The following is a 21,298-nucleotide window of genomic DNA, read 5'->3' on the forward strand; positions in this document are numbered from 1 at the left end:
GAGATTGAGAGACAGGAAACGGAAGGGCGGGGCTTAGAAAGGTAGCCAATCGACGCAGAGGGCCGAATCCTTCAGGCCCGTTGAACGCGTGAGGGGGAGGTGGTGTCTTCCGGCGGGATCGAGGGACAGCCGCGGACGGTGAAGGACACAGGCCGTGGAGTTTGAACCTTTTGGAAGGTGAGTGTGGAGGGGAACTTGGATTTAGACCACGCGCCTCCGCTTTGTGGGGCCGGCCTGGAATCAGACTGTTTCCTGGTCCGGGCACACCGCGAGGCCTTCGCTTTGGTGGGGGCTGGCGGAGAGTGGTGGTGAATAGGAAAGGAATTAGAGAAAATGAAGGCCGGGCGTGAGGGTTCGGACAGTGACTGGGAAGCCTCGGCGCGAGGCTCCTAAAGGCCCTTAGAATGTATTTTCCAGGGGAGAAAAATGAGGCCTGCAGGGAAGGGAGGCCCCCCCAAGGTCACTCAGTGACGTAATATTCGATCAGAACTCGGACTTACGACCCCACCTCTCGTTATTAACCTCTCTTTCACTGTATGCCCAAAGCAGTTTGTTTCCACTGAGCTATGCTTAGGAAGCTATCCAGCCAGGTCTTCTTGAGCTGCGCTGCAGCCTTTGTCCGGCGAGAGTGAGTGTGGCCCGGCCCCGGGTAAGCGGGTTAGATATCTGTCTGTGTTCGGTCGGCGGGAAGCCCTTTCACTAATAGTAGCTAGAACAGAGAGCTATAAACTCCTTGTACCAGAGGCAGCTTCTGGTACCTGAGCGGCTCTCTCTTGTGTTTGCCTCTTTTCCCGCGAGATCTCACCGTTTCAGGTAGGTGTCCGGTCAGACCGACCAGCAGTACCGAGAAACAAAGTGGCGAGGGTAGTGGGTCACTTTGGGCCTTTTCTGAAGCGCCCATTTTATAGGTGAAGAGAGGCATGTAAAGATTAATTATATTTAAAAGTAGTTCGCCGCGCAATTAGAAACAGAAGCGAAGACCCCATGGCTTAGACTTTGCCACAGGCTACAGTTTTAACAATATGTACGGTTCTGTTTAATCTTAGGTATTTTTCATTCACGTCTTTCTAAACTGATGTATAACTCAAAAAGAAAGCAAGTTTCGGTTTAATTATTCCACAAAGTACACTTAACACAAGGATTCCTGATCTTTGCCCAAAAGTAACCTGAAGTTTGCTGAGGATAAACTAAGTGAAGTACTTACAGGCTTTGCTGCAGTTGTTTAACGGCAACATCTCACTTCCCCTTCCATCTCAGCGTTTTTCGAATCTCGACTAAATTGCCGCTGGTATACTGTGCCTTCCCCTACAGTCAGAATTAGTCCTCTGTGGAATATTGCAGACATCAGCCTTCCTTGTGTATAGAAGGAGATTTAAGGCACCTTAATATTGTTTCAGCTGGATACCACATTCTTCTGAAAATGTTTGTTAGACACAAGGTAGTGGGAATTAAGCCCTTGTTTTCTATAGGGTTTTCCCTAGAAACCTGCTTGATACTGTAAGAACTTAAAAATCAGTCCTGAAGATGAATGGGAAAGCATGTCTTAAAAGTCATATCATAAAATTTTCTTTTAATGGAGATTTTCCTACTTGAACTGGACTGGCCAAGGCCTCTAAGGTGACCCAAGGAAGTTTGGAATCCTTCATTGCTGCAAGAATCTTCTTGAAACAGTGTTCACAATTAAGGTCATTTGTCAAGATTTTCATTGCTAATTCTATGCTTGTGAATGCCCCTGAAGGCCTTTGAATGGTAAACTGTAGAGTGCCGGTTTCCATAGCAACAACTTCCTCACAGGTTTCCCCTGATTCTAGTTCATCAAGAGTCGGCTGAGTCACTGCCACTGCCTACCAATCTCGACCGGACCTCGACCGGCTCGTCTATATTGCCAATCGACTCGGCGTGGCGTCGGTCGTGGTAGATAGGCGGTCATACAGACGAGTTTTCGAGTGTTGCTCTGGTGACCTTTGATGTGCCTTTATAAAAGAAATACCTGCCTTTGTGAAATACATAGGCTCTATAGATGTAACCCCTTTTTCAAGTCTGCTGTATATTCAAGGGTTCCCCCCCTATATAATTACTAATAAGAGTTTGGTTTTCTGTTACTGCAGTGTTTTTCAGACTTTAACATACATCGGAATCACCTAGACGGCATATTAAAACAGATTGCTGGACCCTAGAGTTTCTGATTCAAAAGGCCTGAGAATTTGCGTTTCCAATGAGTTTCCATGGATGCTGACAGTGTAGGGACCAAACTTTGAGAACCATTGATATGCTCTATAATGCCCAGAAATAGGAACATTTAATATTGCAAGAGGACATCTTTTCATCTTTAAATATAGAGAGGACTCTATATTTAAAGTTCTCCATGCATTCTGTTTCCTCCCATGGGAACCATCATTTATCAGTTTCCTGTAAATGTACTTGTAGTTATTTCCATAAACTGTATTTCAGTTACCATCCTTGAACCATACTATATGTTTCCACTTTATAATATTTCTATATAAGGATAAATTCCTGGTGAACAAATTGAACCAACTAGATAAAAGGGTAAACTATACCCTGTCATAGTTCAGTTCAGTTCAGTCGCTCAGTCGTGTCCGGCTGAGTCACTGCCAGCCGACTCTTTGCGACCCCATGAATTGCAGCATGCCAGGCCTCTCTGTCCATCACCAACTCCCGGAGTCTACCCAAACCCATGTCCATCGAGTTGGTGATGCCATCCAACCATCTCATCCTCTGTCGTCCCCTTCTCCTCCTGCCCCCAATCCTACCCAGCATTAGGGTCTTTTCCAATGAGTCAGCCCCTCGCATGAGGTGGCCAAAGTATTGGAGTTTCAGCTTCAACATCAGACCTTCCAATGAACACCCAGGACTGATCTCTTTTAGGATGGATTGATTGGATCTCCTTGCAGTCCAAGGGACTCTCAAGAGTCTTCTCCAACACCACAGTTCAAAAGCATCAATTCTTCGGCGCTCAGCTTTCTTCACCGTCCAACTCTCACATCCATACATGACCACTGGAAAAACCATAGCCTTGACTAGATGGACTTTTGTTGGCAAAGGAATGTCTCTGCTTTTAAATATGCTATCTAGGTTGGCCATAACCTTCCTTCCAAGGAGTAAGCGTCTTTTAATTTCATGGCTGCAGTCACCATCAGCAGTGATTCTGGAGCCCAAAAAAATAAAGTCTGACACTGTTTCCACTGTTTCCCCATCTATTTTTCATGAAGTGATGGGACCAGATGCCATGATCTTAGTTTTCTGAATGTTGAGCTTTAAGCCAACTTTTTCACGCTCCTCTTTCACCTTCATCAAGAGGCTCTTTAGTTCTTCTCCACTTTCTTCCATAAGGGTGGTGTCATCCGCATATCTGAGGTTATTGATATTTCTCCTGGCAATCTTGATTCCAGCTTGTGTTTCTTCCAGCCCAGCGTTTCTCATGATGTGCTCTGCATATAAGTTAAATAAGCAGGGTGACAATATACAGCCTTGACGTACTCCTTTTCCTATTTGGAACCAGTCTGTTGTTCCATGTCCAGTTCTAACTGTTGCTTCCTGACTTGCATACAGGTTTCTCAAGAGACAGGTCAGATGGTCTGGTATTCCCATCTCTTTTAGAATTTTCCACAGTTTATTGTGATCCACACAGTCAAAGGCTTTGGCATAGTCAATAAAGCAGAAATAGATGTTTTTCTGGAACTCTCTTGCTTTTTTGATGATCCAGCAGATATTGGCAATTTGATCTCTGGTTCCTCTGCCTTTTCTAAAACCAGCTTGAACATCTGAAAGTTCATGGTTCACGTATTGCCTAGCCCCTCTCGGCTGCCGCCCCCGGCTCCCGGCCCCCGGCCCCCGGCCCGGCCTAGCTCCTCTCGGCCACGCTTCTGCGCCAAGCCGTCGCAGCCGCCTCGCTTCTGTCATAATTCAGTATATATTACAGAATTGCATTTTAGGAAGGTTGTACTCCCTCCAGTTTACACTCCCTCCAGGCAGCAGAGAGACTGCTTATTTTCCCACATTCCCACTACTGCTGCTTATTATGATAAATTTATCTTTGCAGTCTGATGGTTAAATATTTGTCTCATTTCACATTTCCTTCACTGATCATGAGGTTGATTATCTGTGTTTCTTCGAAAAGTGGTGTTGGAAGGTGAGCTGTTCAGTTAGTTGTTTTGGTTGTTACCCCTCTGAGAGACTTTGAAAAGTATCACAAGCTCCAGCTTTCAACTAGTCTTAAAACTGATGGAATTCCATGTACAGTGTGCTATGATATATAGATAGAGCCAGGAATGAAAACATCAACCAATTTTGGGTCAGAAGATGGAGTTAGAGACTACTGTGTTCTATGTGCTATTTGATGTATATTCTGGAATGTTGTGTGATAGCAACCAAGACAAAAGCCCTTCTTCCAAATTCTTAGCAATATTTTTTCCATCATTTCGCTACTGCTTTCTTGGGTGAGGCATACATAAAATTTACAATATTTATATGCAGTATGTATATGCAATATACAATACTTATGTGACTTTTTTAATTTAAATTTTTTTTTCTTTTAAATAGCATCCAAACCAATTTGTTGCCTTCTTTCTTTTTTTAGAAGATTGAAATCATGGCAGGTCCAGAAGCTGATTCCCAGTTCCATTTCACTGGTATCAAAAAATATTTCAACTCTTACACTCTCACAGGTAGAATGAATGTAAGTATTAATGATACCTTTAAGTAGTTATGTTTTAGAATAATATAGATGTGACAACAACTTTTGTTTGCTTTTTCCTTTCTTTTTCAGTGTGTGCTGGCCACATACGGAAGTATTGCTTTGATAGTCTTATACTTCAAGTTAAGGTCTAAAAAAACTCCAGCTGTGAAAGCAACATAAACAGTAAGGAGATTAACATTTAAAATTTTATAACTTTGCCATTTTGATGTTAGGGTTCCTCTCCCCGACACTATAAAAGTAATACTGTCATCGTTGTTCAAAATTTTATTACATTCAGGAAAAAGAAAAATACTCCCCATGTCTCCATCACCCTGACAGTTTTTGTTAATATCTCAGTTTAGCTCTTTTTTATTGTATTTGTTTGGTTTCCAGTGGCTATGATCCCTATCTGTAATTTTGCTTTATAATATGTGTGTTCTCTATAAATTTGAATGCATGGGTGGTCACGGATATATGATTTATTTTATACAGATCTGTTTCCTACTAGAATTTTTTAAAATATAAATAACATTACAATGAATGCTTTTGAGCATGAAGTGTTTATATGTGATTGTTCTCTTAAGTGCCTTCTGAGAGGGTTGTGGGACACCTAGCTTTCTCTTTCCCTCCCCACCCACCCCCCACAATGTTAAATAATGTCAGTTTCTGATTTTTGTTAGTTTGATGGGTAAAAATATTTTTTTTATGAAGTTATATATTTTTTCCATTTGATTGCCATTTGTATTTTTAACATTCTCTGTGGTTTTATTTAACATTTGGGACTTTCTTTTTGTAAAGATCCTCTCTCTCTTGTATAAGCTGTTTTTGTCTTTTTTTTTTGGTAGTAATTAGTAACCAGCCTTTTAAATCAGTTGCAAATGCATCTTGCTTTCAAATTTTTATGGAAGCAATTCTGTCATTTCCTTAAATCCCACCTAGACTTCATTTTCTTCTTGGTGCGACCCAACGCCCATTTGCCCTTGCTTGTGTAAGTATTTATTTTGTTGGCAATAGACGATGTGCAGAAAACCCAAAACCTAGATTTTATCTAATGTAGCTTTCCATGACAGAAAATTTTTTCCTCTGCTCTTAAAGACCTTTTCCAGTCCCAAAATTATTGACTGTAGTGGACTGACTGCATAGCCCAAAATGCAGTGATCCATGGTTTTTTCCTGACAAACAGGTAGGTTTTTTTGCCCAATTTTTCGTACTGTGTGTGCACCTAGTCACTCGGTCATGTCCGACTCTTTGCAACCCCATAGACTGTAGCCCACCAGGCTCCTCTGTTCCTGGGGTTCTCCAGGCAAGGATACTGGAGTGGATTCTTTCCATCTGAGCCACAAGGGAAGCCCAGTTTTTCTTATTAGGTATCTCCTTACTCTGTTTTTATAAAGGGGATACTACCGTCCTCCCTCCTTTCTACTATTTAAACTATTACTTTATGGGGGCGGTGGGGGGGATGTTACTGGGTTGGCAAAAAAGTCCATTCAGGTTTTCCCATAAGCCAGAAAACCCGGAACAAACTTTTTGGTCAATCCAGTATCTTATGTACTAGGCTTTTACAGCAAAGTATATTTTGGATCGTACTGAATTATTGACAGCTCTTTTGTTAAAGGTGGGAGTTTTAGATTCAATTGTTGAAAGCTGAGAGACAACTAAATTTGGGGGAGTTACTGACTCCTTTGAGAATCTAATGAATTTGCATTCCATTTCAGGGAGGTTCATGGATAGTCTTTTACTAATAATTACTGAATGTCTTAAAAGCAGAGTTGAACACGTTTGTGTCTAAACTATTTTTGCTTTGTTTACAGGATTCTGAACTGTACATTATCTGTTAAGTTCCCATGCCTGAAGAAGCTAATGTCAGCTCATCATGTGATACTCAATTTGTACAATAAATTATGAACCTGGAAAAGCTGGTTGTCTTTATTTACAAGATATCAAAAATATAAAAACTGTACAAAATGCAACAAAGGCAAAAAACTGGCAACTTGGTCTAAATCTTTTAGTTTTCCAAAGCAAGGCTCAGTACTGGAGGTAAGCAACTGAAATGTCTGACTTCAAGTGTACTAGGTTGTATGTAGCCATTTTAGCTGAAGTAGAACATGGAAGTTAATTTCACCTGGTTTATAGAGTGTTTGGGTGCACTCAATCCAACAGGTATAAATTCAGATGTCAGTGGATGGTTGTACTTCATCTATTTCTCAGAAAGGAATTGTAGTTCATCTTAGCCAGTTAACGTACATTCCACTAATCATGAGCCAAGCAAAAATGTTAGTGGATCATATAACATAGTACTTGAGTGCCATACAGTAACTACATTTTTACAGCAGAAACATACATGCTCATGGAATTCTTCAGCTAAAATTCAATATGGTATTATATTACTCAATTTGAATCTTGAAGCAGGATGAATTATTGAAATCAATTGATTTTTTTAACATAATAAATTAAAATAGCATTTGAACAGAAAATGCATAGTTTCCACACAATCCAAAGCACCATGAATGTCCCCTCCACAAACATAATACCTCTTATTCAACTAACGGAAATTAGTTAAATGTAGTTGCTATAGAAACGTGGAACTGTCCTGTACAGATTTTCTAAGCAGCATACTTCCAGATCCTTATAGACAAAACATTCTTTGTAGCTTAAATATTAATCACTGAGGTATTTGCTTTTAGTCTCCCTTTTTCAAACAGTAGTTCCAAAGGTCTTTTAATACCGATGGTTTATTGAGGACTGTAAGCTCCTGCAGCTAGAACCAAGTTTCTTCGAGTAAAATGGAGGTGTACAACTGGTGTTGATTTGGTCATATATGTTCCCAACAATAACTCCTGTGAATTCTCGGGTAAATTTATATGCCCCGTGGCTGTAGTAAAGTCATCAGTCTCTACATCTTCAAATGCTTTGACAGCATCCCATAACCGTACTGTATTATCCATTGAACCTAAGCGGAAATCAAAAGGAAACCATTTAGTAGAATCTGCCATATTTAAATTTCTGGCATGTCAAGTATGCTTTATGTATTTACATTTCTGGTGAAAGAAATCTGAACTGAACAACTCTATTCACTCTTAAAGAATTTCAAGCAGTAGCTTAACCTGAGAAGTCAATATACGTGTAGGTAACAATCCTGAATCATGCTAAGGAGAAGCAAAATCCAAAATATGACTTAATTTTGCAATTGTCAACATTCACTGCTTCCTTAAAATATACAGTTGACCCTTAACCACAAAGCCAGTTCTAGTCATTTACCTGATGCCAAAATTTCACCATCTCTACTAAATCTAAGCGAACAGACTGTATCAGTGTGTCCTTTTAATTCTCCAACCATCAAACCATGTCCAATATCCCAAAGGAGTACTCTGCCATCTGTTGCTCCTGTAGCCAGGAATCTCCCATTGGGAGAAAATGTCAAGGAATGAATTGGTCCCTAAAATAAAGTACATGGCAAGAATCAAAAGTAAGGTTAAAAATATCTAAGAAAATGAGACAAAAGAACATAAAGTTGAGTGGTGTGGACAGTATCTTTAAAATGTATGTCACTAGTTAATTTTTAAACTATTTTTAATCTCAAAAGCACCTTGTGTGCTGGAATAATGAAAGTTAAAATACCTTGTGTCCAGTGAAGATCCTTACACAGTTCCCATTCAGGACATCCCAGAGCCGCACAGTTCTGTCTGCAGAGCCCGTAGCAACATAATTAGAATTTGGATGGAATCTGGTACAATTCACATCAGCAAGATGGCCAGCAAATATCCGTAAAGGCTGATAGTGATCCGTAGCCCAGAGCCTTTTTAAAAAATTATTGAAAACACAAGGTAATTAGTAGTTAACTCTGAAATGCCAAGTTCTATCCAAAATACGAAAAGGCAACCATGTGAAATATTAGCTGTAAGTGGGTCCCCCTCACTAGTTTACCTGAGGGATAGGAGGATGGAATGACTTAGAGACTAAACTTTTTTTTTTTTTAAGCTATGCCATGCAGCTTGCGGGATCTTAGTTCCCCAACCAGGGATTTAACTGGTGCCCTTGGCAGTGAAAGCACCAAGTCCTAGCCAGTGGACCACCAGGGAATTCCCTAAACATTCTTAAGAAAAACCAAGTTAACATGGTCCAAAAAATTTTTAATTCTATAATCCTTTAGTTCTCTGTATGTACACTCTTCAATCCAACTCCTAGTCTAACTCCTACTAGAGTATTTTTCCCTAGTTTTGGCTACCACATGGTGGTTTACTCACTAAGTTGTGTCTGACTCTTTGCAGCCCCGTAGACTGGAGCCACCAGGCTATTCTGCATGGGATTTCCAAAGGAAGAATACTGGAGTGGGTTGCCACTTCCTTCTCCAAGGGATCTTCCCAACCCAGGGATCAAACCCCGGTCTCCGGCATTGCAGGCAGATTCTTTACTGATTAAGCCACCAGGGAAGCCCCCAGTGGGGGGCTACCACAAATAATTTCAAACCCAGGCTACCTCCTCCTGAACTTTTAAAAGATAAGACGGAAATAAAAGGGCTCACGGTGACTGCAAAAAACAAAGTTTAGCATCCACTTGGGGAAGGGTAAGGCATGGACTCTTGGTGTAGACATGATTGCAGACACAGAAATATTTCTGTCCCAAATTAGTTTTCAGATGACCTACAAATGCTGACATTCTCAAAAAGCTGATAATAAAAGAAATGAAAATAAGTTTGGCTGGAGTTTGTAATTCCCAACAAGAAACCATTCTGTTCATTGAATAGGCCCAGTCCTAAGCTCATAATGTTCTTACCGAGCTACTCTGTCGTGGCCCCCTGATACAAAATAATATCCATATGGAGAAAACTGTGTGTCCCACACTGGATAGTTGTGTCCTTTATATCCCACCAAGCAAGTAAATGTTTGAAGACTCCACAATCTAACAGTTCCATCCTCTGAAGAGGAGAGCAGGTAGTTCCTGAGAAAAGAAGGTAATATATTTGATTCCTAGAATAACTTAGTTACCTGTCCAGTTTCTCTGTACATTGTATATGTTAAATATAGGTAACTGACTACTACATCTCAGTTTTCATTTATGCATGAAATTCACAGTAGATAACAAGAGTTGAAAGTACTAATGTTAGCCATGACACTACATCTACTGAGCACCTATTGAATAAACTTAGATTATTTTTAAAACAGTATTTATTAAGAAAATCAGAGTTCTTTGGAAAACGAAAAACAAAAAAAACCAAGAAGTAATGACAAAAAGTATGGTCAAATAAGGTCACCGAAAAAGGCTTCTAAAAAATATGTCACTTAAAATCAGTAATTTTTTACTTTAAAATGGAGTTGCTATTTTCATACCCTATACAAAGCTGAGTAAGTATTCAAAAGTAAACTACTCAGAAAGTACTATGGTTTTCACTGAAATCAGAAGTTTCCCTCAAGTATAAATGTGCCACCTGACTAAACCCCATAAAAAAAACACAAATCTTCATTCTCAAAGTTTCATAAAGGTGAAAACCTTTATGAAAGATTTTGGACTGAAAGCAATAAGATATAGATGGTACTATAAAAAAAAAAAACCCTCCCCACATTGCTATAGAATGTTAAGAGATCATGAAAAACAGAAAAACATTTTTGTGGGTTTCCAATTCCCTTATCAATATTAGTTCTTTTGATTATACAAAGATAAATCTTCAGTTGATAGGTAATATGCCTTTAATATCAGGAATCTTGTGAATTTGGAGATGACAGAAGATAGCAGTAGCCACCAAACACATATCAGGAACCCAAAGAAGCAATTCAACCCCTACCGGAATTACACAAAACTAAAGCTAATTTTTATAAACCCTGAAGTTATACATCCTGATTTTGTCAATTTAGCTACTATACACCCATACCCCAAGATGAATTAGCAGAGGGCGAGATTCTAAAAGATAATGAATGATAGGCAACCATGGGATTTTTCTAAAAGTATTTTCCCTAACATTTGCATAATGTTTCTAGTAGTTAACTTTCACATAATATATATATATTTCATATAACTTTCATATAATCTAAATGTAATACAGCAGTATTTAATTCTTATAGTTTGTATTTTACCTATCTGGACTGAAGCTGGCTCCATAGACAGGACCACTGTGACCATACAAGATTTTCAACTCACTTGCTGTTTTCTCATCCATGATTCTTTCTAAGACATCATCAGATTCTTTATCTATGAGGCTAAGATCTAAAATGATCCAGAAATATTACTTTTTAAAAATACATTCATTAAAACAATTTAAGGCAAATATTTCATATATCAGAGTTTAGGAGAAGAACTAACATTTGAAATGTTCCTCCTACTTACCAACCACTATGCTAATGCCTTTAAATTAGGTGCTATCATTTCAGTGTAGAAGAGAAGAAAGTGAGGTTCAGAACAGTAAATAACATGCCAAAGTGCACACAGCTACTTAGTCTTGGAACTAGGGCTGAAACTTAATTTATCCACTATATCACAATGTTTCACAAAATAAAACTACAGAAATATTAAATTATCCAGAATGTGTTATCTTGTTTAAATAATACAACTAGCAAGAAACTTTAGAATGTAACCCTGATCTTAGTTCATTTTAGCCATTTTTATGGCTAATTTGTTAATTTGACTTACAGTAAAATCAAGTGAAATTCTGCTAAGACCACAATGTCCTGGTATATTCCATAGAATAAAGATTGGTGTAAACTAATGATGAGTTTGTATCCTGACAGGTCATCTCAGTTACCTGCTGCTTGTTTGACACTACGAAGCTTTTTGGGTGTCACAGACCACACTCTGACAGTTGAATCTGCAAAACCTCCAGCGATCAAACTAGAATCATCAGTGACATCCACTGCAGTGAGGCCCTGCCAATTAAAAAATACATACTAAACAATATGTTTTAGCGGAAAAAAATTATAATCACATCTGAGAGAACACATAATGACAGCTATTTTTCTTCACTTGAAAGATCATTTGAGATTTCATTCTCTTTTGAAATTCACTGTTCAAAGACACTTATATTGAGAACATGTCATAATTTACTTTTTGCCCTCCAAATTTGGAATGCATATATAAACCAAGTGTTTTATTTTATTTTTTAATTGGAGGAAAATTACAATGTTGTGTTGGTTTCTGCTGTACAATGCAAATCAGCCATAATTAAGGTACAAAGTATATGTAATTATTTTTGTACTTTACTAAATACATCCTCAGCAGTCTATTATAAAGTCTATAAGGTTATAAAGAATTCTTAATAAAAAATTTAAGTACTTAAGTCAAGTTCAACAGAGATGAACCACATAGCTTCCTCCTTTTTCAAAGGTTAGCAGAATTCTGATCAGTGAAACACAACACACATACAAACAAGATTCTGGTACCAACAAGTTGCTATAGGTCTTTTAAACATTGCCTATCTATTCTGAGCAATGTCCAAGTCTCCTTTTCTAACTGCTATCTTTAAGCCATATTTATATCAAGAGTTTAAATAAGAAAACTCCATTTTAGTTAAGACATCTAGGCTACTTTTAATGGTTAATCACCATTTTCCATGACTCTCCCAATTTTCTCCCAGAAACTACTCAATTATTTTACCAACCTGGTAAGCGTTGAGGAATGTATAGAAACAAATGGAAGGTAAACAATCTGGCCCCAGGCGTACTCGTTTTGTGGTTTCTTTCATATTCATTATCTTATCCAATTTATCTGAATCTTTCAACTCAGGAAGAGGGATTCTGTGAAAGAAAAACAAACTGGAAATTACTCTGAATATTAAAAAAACTGGAACCATCTATAACATCGTCTTACACTTCCACACATGTTCCTGAGGTTTTTTCCCTCACCTGTTTTGAGGTGGAGCATTGGGATCTTGTTTTTTACTTTTGGATCCAATATTATCTTTTTTAGGCTTCTTTTTCTTAGGTTTTCCTTCTTCATTTTCTCCTTCTTCATCCTCATCATCCAAAGGCACCTCAATTTCTGGCTCTTTTAATAAGCCAAAAAATACCTACAAGTCAAGAGAGTCAATTTTTTAAAATTACTTTTTTGTTTATTGATACATATTTTTAATATCTTGATAGGAATCACAATTATAATAGGGTCATTTATATCCTGAAACTGATTCTGTACTTGTCTACCCAATAGCCAGTCTCTCCTTCTTCCTTACTGACAGAACCCTGATTTTGTTGGAGCAGCAGCATGCTCAGTTAAAATCATTTCTGTTCCCAGGCTCCCTCATAGCTGAGAATGGCCATATCATATCATTCTTGCCAACAGACGTATACACAAACATACTGGGTGGTGTTTTAGAAATACTGTTTTCCTCATAAGAAGGGAGATTCAGCAGGTATATCCTCCCTCTTCTGCCTTCCTGGAATACAGCTGCAAAATTGGAGCTGCAATAGCCACCTGTGAACACAATGAAGAAAGCCACATTCTGAAGGTGGCATAGCAGAAAGTAAAAGGAGCCAAGGTCCTTGGCATTGTGGAGTTCTCACACCAGCCTAGGAGGGCCTTCCTCTTTAATTCATTTTATGTAAGGAAAAAAGACCTTACGTGTTTCAGCCAGTGTAATCAGGGTTCTGTTAAATGCAACCATTCTCAAATCCTCACTAACATACACATCAGCCTTAGAACATGAAACTTAGTACACAGTGTAAAATTATTCCCAAACTAGCTGTAAGAAAAACGTGTAAATTATGTAGATGGAAATGCAACAAGTTTTCATAATCTGCATTACATAGTTCTTATTCCCATACCTTTGATTTGTTTGCCTCTCGTTTAGCCTCTCCTGCCAAACTTCCCACCATCGCATCTATCTGTTGCTTACTACGCGGCATCCCATCAAAGATGTCAATGTAGAGGTGCTCCTGAACTATGTTCCATATCTGATTGTTCTGTTTCTCCTGAAGATGCCTCTTCAAGAGTTGGTACGAGTCTCGGGAAATACGCAGAACAAATTTACTTGTTCGAAAATCCAACATGGTCTCATTCCCTTTCATGTGTTCCTTTTTGGTAAGACTAGATAATACTCGTAGGTCATCCTGGTAATAACATTCCTGATCTCCATGGAACCTGTTTCAGTGATTTTAAAAAGGCATTTTTCAATGTAATCATTAAGGGATCTGCCTCTCCCCCATATATTTATAAACATCCCAGAATACTTTCAACGTAGTAGTTTAAATAATCCTGGACTAAGTTGTAGAATCAGAAGTAACATAATTCAAAATGATTACAATTCAGCTCTGAATTCATCCTAAAAAATGACCAAGTTAATTCTCTAGTGAAATGCATCATAAACATTTTAAGAGAATTTGAAATAAACACCATAGATGAATGAAAGATAAGATATCCACCACTGGTGGACAGTCACATTTGAATGCCACCATTGGCAGAGATTTGAAAATGTTAGAAACTTATGTTCTCTCAAAACCCACTTTTTAAAACTTTTTATTATGGGAAATTTCAAACACATACTAAAGTAGAAACTAATATAATAAACTCAACATACCTATCACTCAGCCTCTCAACAATAATCAATGCATGACATTCTCACAAAACTCATCATTTGTAGTGAGTTCTTATATTCTTAATATCAGATATAAATATTAAACATCAGTACTTTAATAACATGACTAAAGAACAAGAATACGTTGATATCAAAGAGTGAGCACTCCCATTTACTCACCATTACCAAAGGCAATTATATAAAGCTTTCAGCTTTGGTGCCAATTGCTAAATTTAAATGTACTTTTGTTTCTACAAATCTTAATTATTCTAATAATATAAAATGTAAAAATCATATAGTAACATTCACAAAGAGCAGCAAACAATGCGAAAACATTTAGAAAACAAATGATTAAACATACAATATTAGGACTTTAGCTATGACACATGGCCAATAGATTCCTAATCTGTTACCTGTGTTAGCCTAGCATGACTCATCAAGATATGAATTAAGAGTTTCTAAGATGTGAACGAAATTAGAAATCTCAGACTCTTAATTTTTGTATTAGTCTCTGCCAATAACCTCAACTGAGCATGGGGTCCTGGCAAGGGCTGAGACTGTCCATGACAAGGACAGAGTCAGTCCCTATGATATCCCAGCTTCCCAGATGAGGAGACAGCTACACCATGAGACTGGAAGAGGAAGAGGCTTTTTGAGGACAGTTCACGTATGCCCACCAAGTCGCTTCAGTCATGTCCAACTCTCTGCAATGCTATGGACTGCCACCCGCCAGGATCCTCTGTTTATGGGACTCTCCAGGCAAGAATAATGGAGTGGGTTGCCATGCCTTCCTCCAGGATATCTTCCCTATCCAGGGATCAAACCAGCATCTCATATCTCCTGCACTGGCAAGATGGGTTCTTTACCACTAGCACCACCTGGGAAGCCCTTCTGATGACAGTACTGTAAGAAAAATTAGCTTAGAAATTCTGTCACCATCAGCCTTAATATTTTCTTTCAAAAACACAGAACTACACAATGTCATGTGACAGCCTGGATGGGAGGGGAGTTTGGATACATGTATACATATGACTGAGTCCCTTCACTGTTCACCTGAAAACTATCACAACATTGTTCGCTAATCGACTATACCTCAGTACAAAATAAAAAGTTAAAAAAAAACAAAAAACAAAACACTGAGCTATCAAACATTTGCTTTATATACCTTCTAATAGGCATTGTAGAATAATGAATGAACATAATGGCACAGACGCCAGGAATCCTGGGTTCTATTATTCCTCTATTACCACTACCTGTGTTACCTGACAAGTCCTAGCTTCTGGGTCTACTGCTTGAAATAAAGAGTTCTCATTCAAACTGTTAAGCACACCTCCATCTTAAACACTCCTTTTCTCTGGCTTCCATAACTCAGCACTCTCCTGGTTTTCTTTCTGCTTCTCTGACCTCTCCTTTCATCTCTCTTCTACATGGTAGTCTCTTCTACTTTTTTTATGAATCTTCTTCTCCAAATGTTGGAGTTCCCTGAGGTGCAGGTCTAGCCCTCCCGTTGACTCATTTCTATTTCATACTCCTTCCTAGACAATCTTGGATTCCATGGTGGCACAGACAGTAAAGAATCTGCAATGTGGGAGACCCAGGTTAAATCCCTGGGTCAGAAAAATCCCCTGGAAAAGGAAATGGCAACCCACTCCAGTATTCTTGCCTGGGAAACCCCATAGACAGAGGAGCCTGGCAGGCTACAGTCCATGGCGTTGCAAAGAGTCAGACATGACTGAGCGACTAACACTTTCAAACAATCTCATCCCTATCCATCAATATTGCACACGACTCCAATTTATGGCTCCAGCCCCTACCTCTCCTCTAAGCCCAGAGACTATATCCTCCATCTATCAACCTGACATTTCTTAAATGAATCAAAGGCATAAACAAATCTGAACTCAAGATTATTCCACAACCTGACAAACCCTGCCCTCTTCCAGGGTTTTCTATCTAAGTGAAGAGCGTCCCTATCCAGCTAAGGGAGCCAGATACCCAGGGATTATCAATTACACTTTTATCCGCCTTACACCTGTATCTAATCCTTCACCAAGTGCTAAATATGTTTCCTGCCCTTCACCAACACTATCACCCCCAGTCCAGTGTTTCTCAACATGGGTGCTACTAGTATTTGGGGCAGAACAATTCTTTGCTAAGTGTGACTACCTGCACATATTGGAACTTTTGGTATCCCTAAGACAGCTGATCCTCCAGTCAAGTCGATACGACAACCAAAAATACCTCCAGTTTCAAATAGCCAGGAAGGAGGAATAATATTACCCTCAGTTGAGAACCACTACAATAACTTCCAAAATGATCGGTCTATAATCACTTCATCCCCCCAATCATCTGTTTGCCCCCCGCATAAAGGTCCTTTCAAAACGTAAAATCTAATAAAGCATGGTCCTTCAACAACTTCTGTAGCAAAGATATCTGTCCCCAGATAGTCATTTTTTTCTTTCTTCCTCCACAATAAAAAACCAGAATACTAGCTGAGCACACAGACATCTAGGTAAAGACCATATTTCCTACTTCCCTTGGCCAATGACTAATGACATAAAAAAGGGAGAAATACATGTAACTTCCAGGAAGGATGTGTGCCCTCCCTGCTGACTCTAACACTGATATGATTTCTTAGAGCTGGACAGTCACCTTGCACCACAAGTGGAAACTGCGTGACAAGGATGTTAGTGCTACATGATCAAGAGATAATCAAGGACTCCATACCAGTCCTAGAATGCCTTCCATCATTCTAGGAGATGAATTTCTCATCATTTTGAGAGAAACAGACTTTTATTATACTCAAGCCTCTACTGTTTGGGGTTCTAGTCACTCTCCATGTAATCTAATCCTAACACAGCTTCATACTGCTCTTAGTAGCAGTAGCAGTCAGTGCATGCTCAGTCGTGTCCAACTCTTTGCAACCCCATGGACTATAGCACACCAGGATCTCTGTCCATATGATTTTCCAGGCAAGAATACTGGAGTGGGTTGCCATTTCCTCCTCCAGGAGATCCTCCCGACCCAGGGATCAAACCCATGGCTCCTGTGTCTCCTGCATTGCAGGTGAATTCTTTACTGCTCTTAAAAGCAAAAATAAATTTTTATTTAGGCAGTTATTGTTTGATTTTTTAGTGAATCTCAGCCAAATCTAATCCTACACAATATGACCAACTACTTATCTTAGGGTAAACAAAGACCCTCAACATGGCCTAAGAACCTGCCTGTTCTAGCTGCTAACTAACCATCAAGCTTCACATAGTACCAAACCCTACCCCCTACACTCTGCTCCAGCCACACTAGCCTTCTTTCATCTCGGTGCCTACTATGATCCTTCCTGCCACAGGGCTGTCACACAAGTTTTCCCCTTTTCTATTCCTCTGGTTAACTCCTCTCTGATCTTCAGATCCTATCTCAAGCATCACCTCTAGGAGCTTTTCCTGACTTCAGCAAGATCAAACCCTCCATTTTAGGTCTAGGAGAGGCACTAGGTACCTCCCCTTCATAAAGTATTTTTTGAGTTGCAATCTGACATTTGTGTAGTTACAGATGTGTATATACATTCTGCATGTGTGCATATATATATATGTATATATATATATAGCTATACATACATATTTTTTATAAATACATATAAATTCACATACTTCTCAAAGAATGATTTTGCTTCATTCTCATGTTGATTGTAGACTAGTTCCAAATACATGTGTACAAATAGGGGATAAAAGAGTTGGGATAGTTCTGCCCGATGGCAGTCCAAGGAACATTCAATGAAGTGTTTCAGTCCGCTATAGTATTCTTCATACATCGTGGGGTCTCCCTGTTGGCTGTAGGCTGACAGCACGGCACTGACATCCGGCTGGTCTTCCACAGCTACACTTCCAACTGTTTAAAAAATGAAAAATAACTTCAAGAAAATGACCTGACAAGCACCAAGAGACTAAGGCTGTTTTGTTAAGGTCCAGGGGTGAACTGTTTCTCAGATGTTTGTCCCTCTCCTCTCAAACAATCTTCCCTGACACAATCACAAAATCTTTTAATGGGATTCAGTTTGGTTCAGTTACCCATCCAACACTCCTTCGGTTTGTCCACATTTTAAAATAAAAATTTTCAAATCAACAGCAAAAAGATTCAGTATTTTCCTAGAGCTACCCTATTTTAAAAGCAAATTTTATAAAACATGGTATGTGCAAATCAAACAACGGTATTACTCTTCTCTCAAGGCTCAGTGCAAATGGCACCCACCACCACCAAGCCATGCCCTAGAATAACATTCCCAGCTCTCTGAGCTACCTAAGTATTTTATAACTTTTCAGCAATACATCCTATCCTTTGTTACCTTCACGTATGTACATCTATCACTCCCTATAAAATACAACCATGTTAATGGTGGGAAGAATTTGCCTTTTATATTTCCAAAAGATAAATCTATTTTATACGCTTAAAACAATTTCCATAACCACCATTTCAAAGCAAAAAGCATGAGTATTTATTTGTAATATTTCAATACCAAACAACAATACATCTGTCAATCAAGTGAGGGTTTGTGGGAAATCTTTTTAAGTTGTGATTACAGTACTGTTATGCTCTTTACTGCACAAATTTTCAGTTTTTTTGGTTACTATGATGGCCTCTTTTCCTTTCTACAGGTTTCTGAGTTACAAACTGAAGGTCAAGTTTCTAAAGAGATGAGAGATTATAGCAAAATAATCAACAACATAATTCATCCATCTTATAGTTCATTCACAAAATTCAGATTCAAAAAAGATTCCTCTCAATCACATCTGCACACATTTCTACTTATGGGTTACAATGCTTCCTATTCATACTTCACTCCTGGCAATGCTGCCAAGATTAGGTCTCATAAACACAGGTTAATTTGGCAAAAGGCTCTACAATGGGTAATTTAATTCAATAAACATTTTTTACTGGCTCAGGATCACCTTTGAAACTTTATGTTGTGTATGGCTTTTACTGAATGGACTTTGTGACAACAGTTGCTGAAGAAAAAGGGGAGGGGGGAGCCTCAGGTGTCAGGGATAGGTACTTGGCATAAACTTGTCAGTGCTAGACATTTTACATATATATGAATCTCACAATAACCCATTTAACAGAAGGAAAAAAACTCTCAAGCTTAGGAAGAGTAACAATCAGCACCACACAAGTAAAAGCAACAGAGACAGAAACTGAAGTCCAATACCTGTTCCTAAATGAATGGTTCTCAAGCCTTTCCATACATCAGTATCTCTTGGAAGCATTTTTTAAAAAAATCTTTAGAATATTTATCTATCTTTGGCTGCGTTGGATCTTAGTAGCGGCTCCGGGGATTATTCCTTGCCGCGTGCCGGCTCAGTAGTTGCAGAGCGCGGGCCTAGTTGCCCCACGCTTGAGGGATCTTAGTTCCCTACCACGTTCCCACATCCCCTGCAGATTCTTAACCACTGGACCAGCAGGGAGGTCCCTGAAGCACTTATTTGAAAATGCAGATTCCCAGACTCCACCTGCACAGGGTCTGATTCACTAAGTCTGAAGTGATGCCCAGGAATCTGCATTCCTCTGAAAGATTTAACACCAATGGTATTTAGCCTATATTTTGAGAAAGACAGGCTATACTATGTACCATCATTCTCTGGCTGTGTGGTCCAAAGCAAATTCCTTGGCCTTTCTCGGTCTGGTTTCTCATCTCTAAAATAGAAGTACTGTCTACCTCACAGTGGAACTGTGAAAATTAAAGATAAACAACATTAAATATTTATAGTAAAAGTACGCTAGTATAAGTAATGTTGCGGCATCCCTGCCCAAAGCTCAAGAGCCCAAATAAGAAGAACCAAAAAAGCCTGAAAGTTCCCGCCTCTCCGCGCCCACCGTCCCCATACATCCTTCGGCTCAATAGCTCTCTACAGCCTCTCGCTGGAACTGACAGCTCGGAAGAGGGTTTGACTGCGCAGCCGGCGCACTAGGGAAAGGGGCGGGCATGTGGCCCTAGAGGCGGGCCCAGGAAATTCAAAACAAGCCCGCAGAGGTGCAGGCCTGCCAGCCTCTGCCTTCCCGGCTCACTCCCCGCCGTGCCGGTCCTGCCTACCCGGGACCCAGCGGCTCACCTTTACCCGGAGCCACAGAACCTGTCGCTAAGCCCGAGACGGCGGCGGACCCCGAAGCGCCGCTGACCGGAGGATCGGAGGCCGAAGGGCCGGGCGCCGAGGTGGTGACCCGGCTAAGAAGCGCGCTAGCCGTCTCAGCGCCGGCGCTGTCCGCCTCTCCCGGGGCTCCGGAGCCCGCCACTGCCTCCTCCAGCAGCCGGGCCTCACGGCGCAGCGCTTCTTCGGCCTCGCGGAGGTTGCTCTGTCGTAGAAACTGCAGCACGGCGAGCAGAGTCTGTCGGTCGTGGGGAGCGCTGGCCTCCGGAGCAGCGGCGGGCACCGGGGCCGCCCCCGCCGGTGCAACGGCGGAGACAGCCACCGAAGGTTTGGGGGTCCCACCATCCCCGCCGGCCGACGACGCCGCCGCAACGTTCCCACCGCCGCCGTTGGGGCCGCTGTTGGTTGTGCCGCCGCCACCCTCGCCAGCGCCGTCGCCCGCCTGCGGAGGTAGCAGCGTCGGCGGTCCCTCAGGCTCTAACTTGACCGCCACCTCCGTCTGCTCCTCTGCCAGCGCCGCCATCTTGCGGCTGAGCCACCTCGCGCCGTCAAGCGTGATTGCGTTTTCATCACATGGAGGGCGGGGAGGAGCATTTTACGACATCTCTGGAGGGCAATTTACGGCAGTAGGAGGGGCGATAAAGAAGGAGAAAAAGGAATCGCAGCAACAGCAACGTTCAAAAAGTGAGTGGCAAAAAGGCAGGAAGTGGGACGTGGGGACAGCCTCTTGCATTCACCGGATAATAGTTACGTTTACTGCAGACCAGCTATTTTTCAGGCACTGCGATGGACGTTTTACATTATGTGACCTTTAATTCAGCAGTCATATAAGGTACCATTATTCTCACGATGCAGATGCCTCAACCAAGACCTGAAGACATTTTAAAAATGCCAAGTCACGCAGGAGGAAAGTATCAAGATTCGAAACCATGTCTTTAACTTAAAAGCATATATCATTTACCAGACGGAGGCTTC

General features: G+C 40.3%; 2 protein-coding genes across 5 annotated transcripts; one reads left to right on the top strand and one right to left on the bottom strand.

Moving 5' to 3' along the window:
- Positions 1 to 82: 82 nt before the first annotated feature.
- ATP5MK (ATP synthase membrane subunit k) lies at positions 83 to 6,611 on the top strand. Of its 3 annotated transcripts, XR_014069455.1 has the most exons (5): positions 83 to 177; positions 4,598 to 4,696; positions 4,787 to 4,879; positions 5,636 to 5,684; positions 6,508 to 6,611. XR_014069455.1 is itself a non-coding variant. In XM_081544475.1 (4 exons), the coding sequence occupies exons 2-3, from the start codon at positions 4,610 to 4,612 to the stop codon at positions 4,874 to 4,876; spliced, it is 177 nt and encodes a 58-aa protein (XP_081400601.1). In that variant the 5' UTR covers positions 83 to 177; positions 4,598 to 4,609; the 3' UTR covers positions 4,877 to 4,879; positions 6,508 to 6,611. The 3 variants fall into 3 exon arrangements, 2 of the variants coding, with proteins under 2 accessions (XP_081400601.1, XP_081400617.1); XM_081544475.1 differs by lacking the exon at positions 5,636 to 5,684; XM_081544491.1 differs by lacking the exons at positions 83 to 177; positions 5,636 to 5,684 and adding an exon at positions 504 to 649.
- TAF5 (TATA-box binding protein associated factor 5) lies at positions 6,596 to 20,873 on the bottom strand. Of its 2 annotated transcripts, XM_081544430.1 has the most exons (11): positions 20,288 to 20,873; positions 17,834 to 18,071; positions 13,441 to 13,756; positions 12,526 to 12,689; positions 12,282 to 12,417; positions 11,430 to 11,550; positions 10,765 to 10,894; positions 9,470 to 9,634; positions 8,315 to 8,492; positions 7,955 to 8,132; positions 6,596 to 7,646 (listed from the first exon to the last, which is right to left on the bottom strand). In XM_081544430.1, the coding sequence occupies exons 1-11, from the start codon at positions 20,844 to 20,846 to the stop codon at positions 7,429 to 7,431; spliced, it is 2,403 nt and encodes an 800-aa protein (XP_081400556.1). In that variant the 5' UTR covers positions 20,847 to 20,873; the 3' UTR covers positions 6,596 to 7,428. The 2 variants fall into 2 exon arrangements, with proteins under 2 accessions (XP_081400556.1, XP_081400567.1); XM_081544441.1 differs by lacking the exon at positions 9,470 to 9,634.
- Between the last annotated feature and the right edge of the window lie 425 nt (positions 20,874 to 21,298).

The sequence above is a fragment of the Giraffa tippelskirchi genome, chromosome 2 (genome assembly GCF_054371585.1).
Source record: "Giraffa tippelskirchi isolate mGirTip1 chromosome 2, T2T-mGirTip1v1.2.pri, whole genome shotgun sequence".
In the NCBI taxonomy this organism is placed as follows: Eukaryota; Metazoa; Chordata; class Mammalia; order Artiodactyla; family Giraffidae; genus Giraffa; species Giraffa tippelskirchi.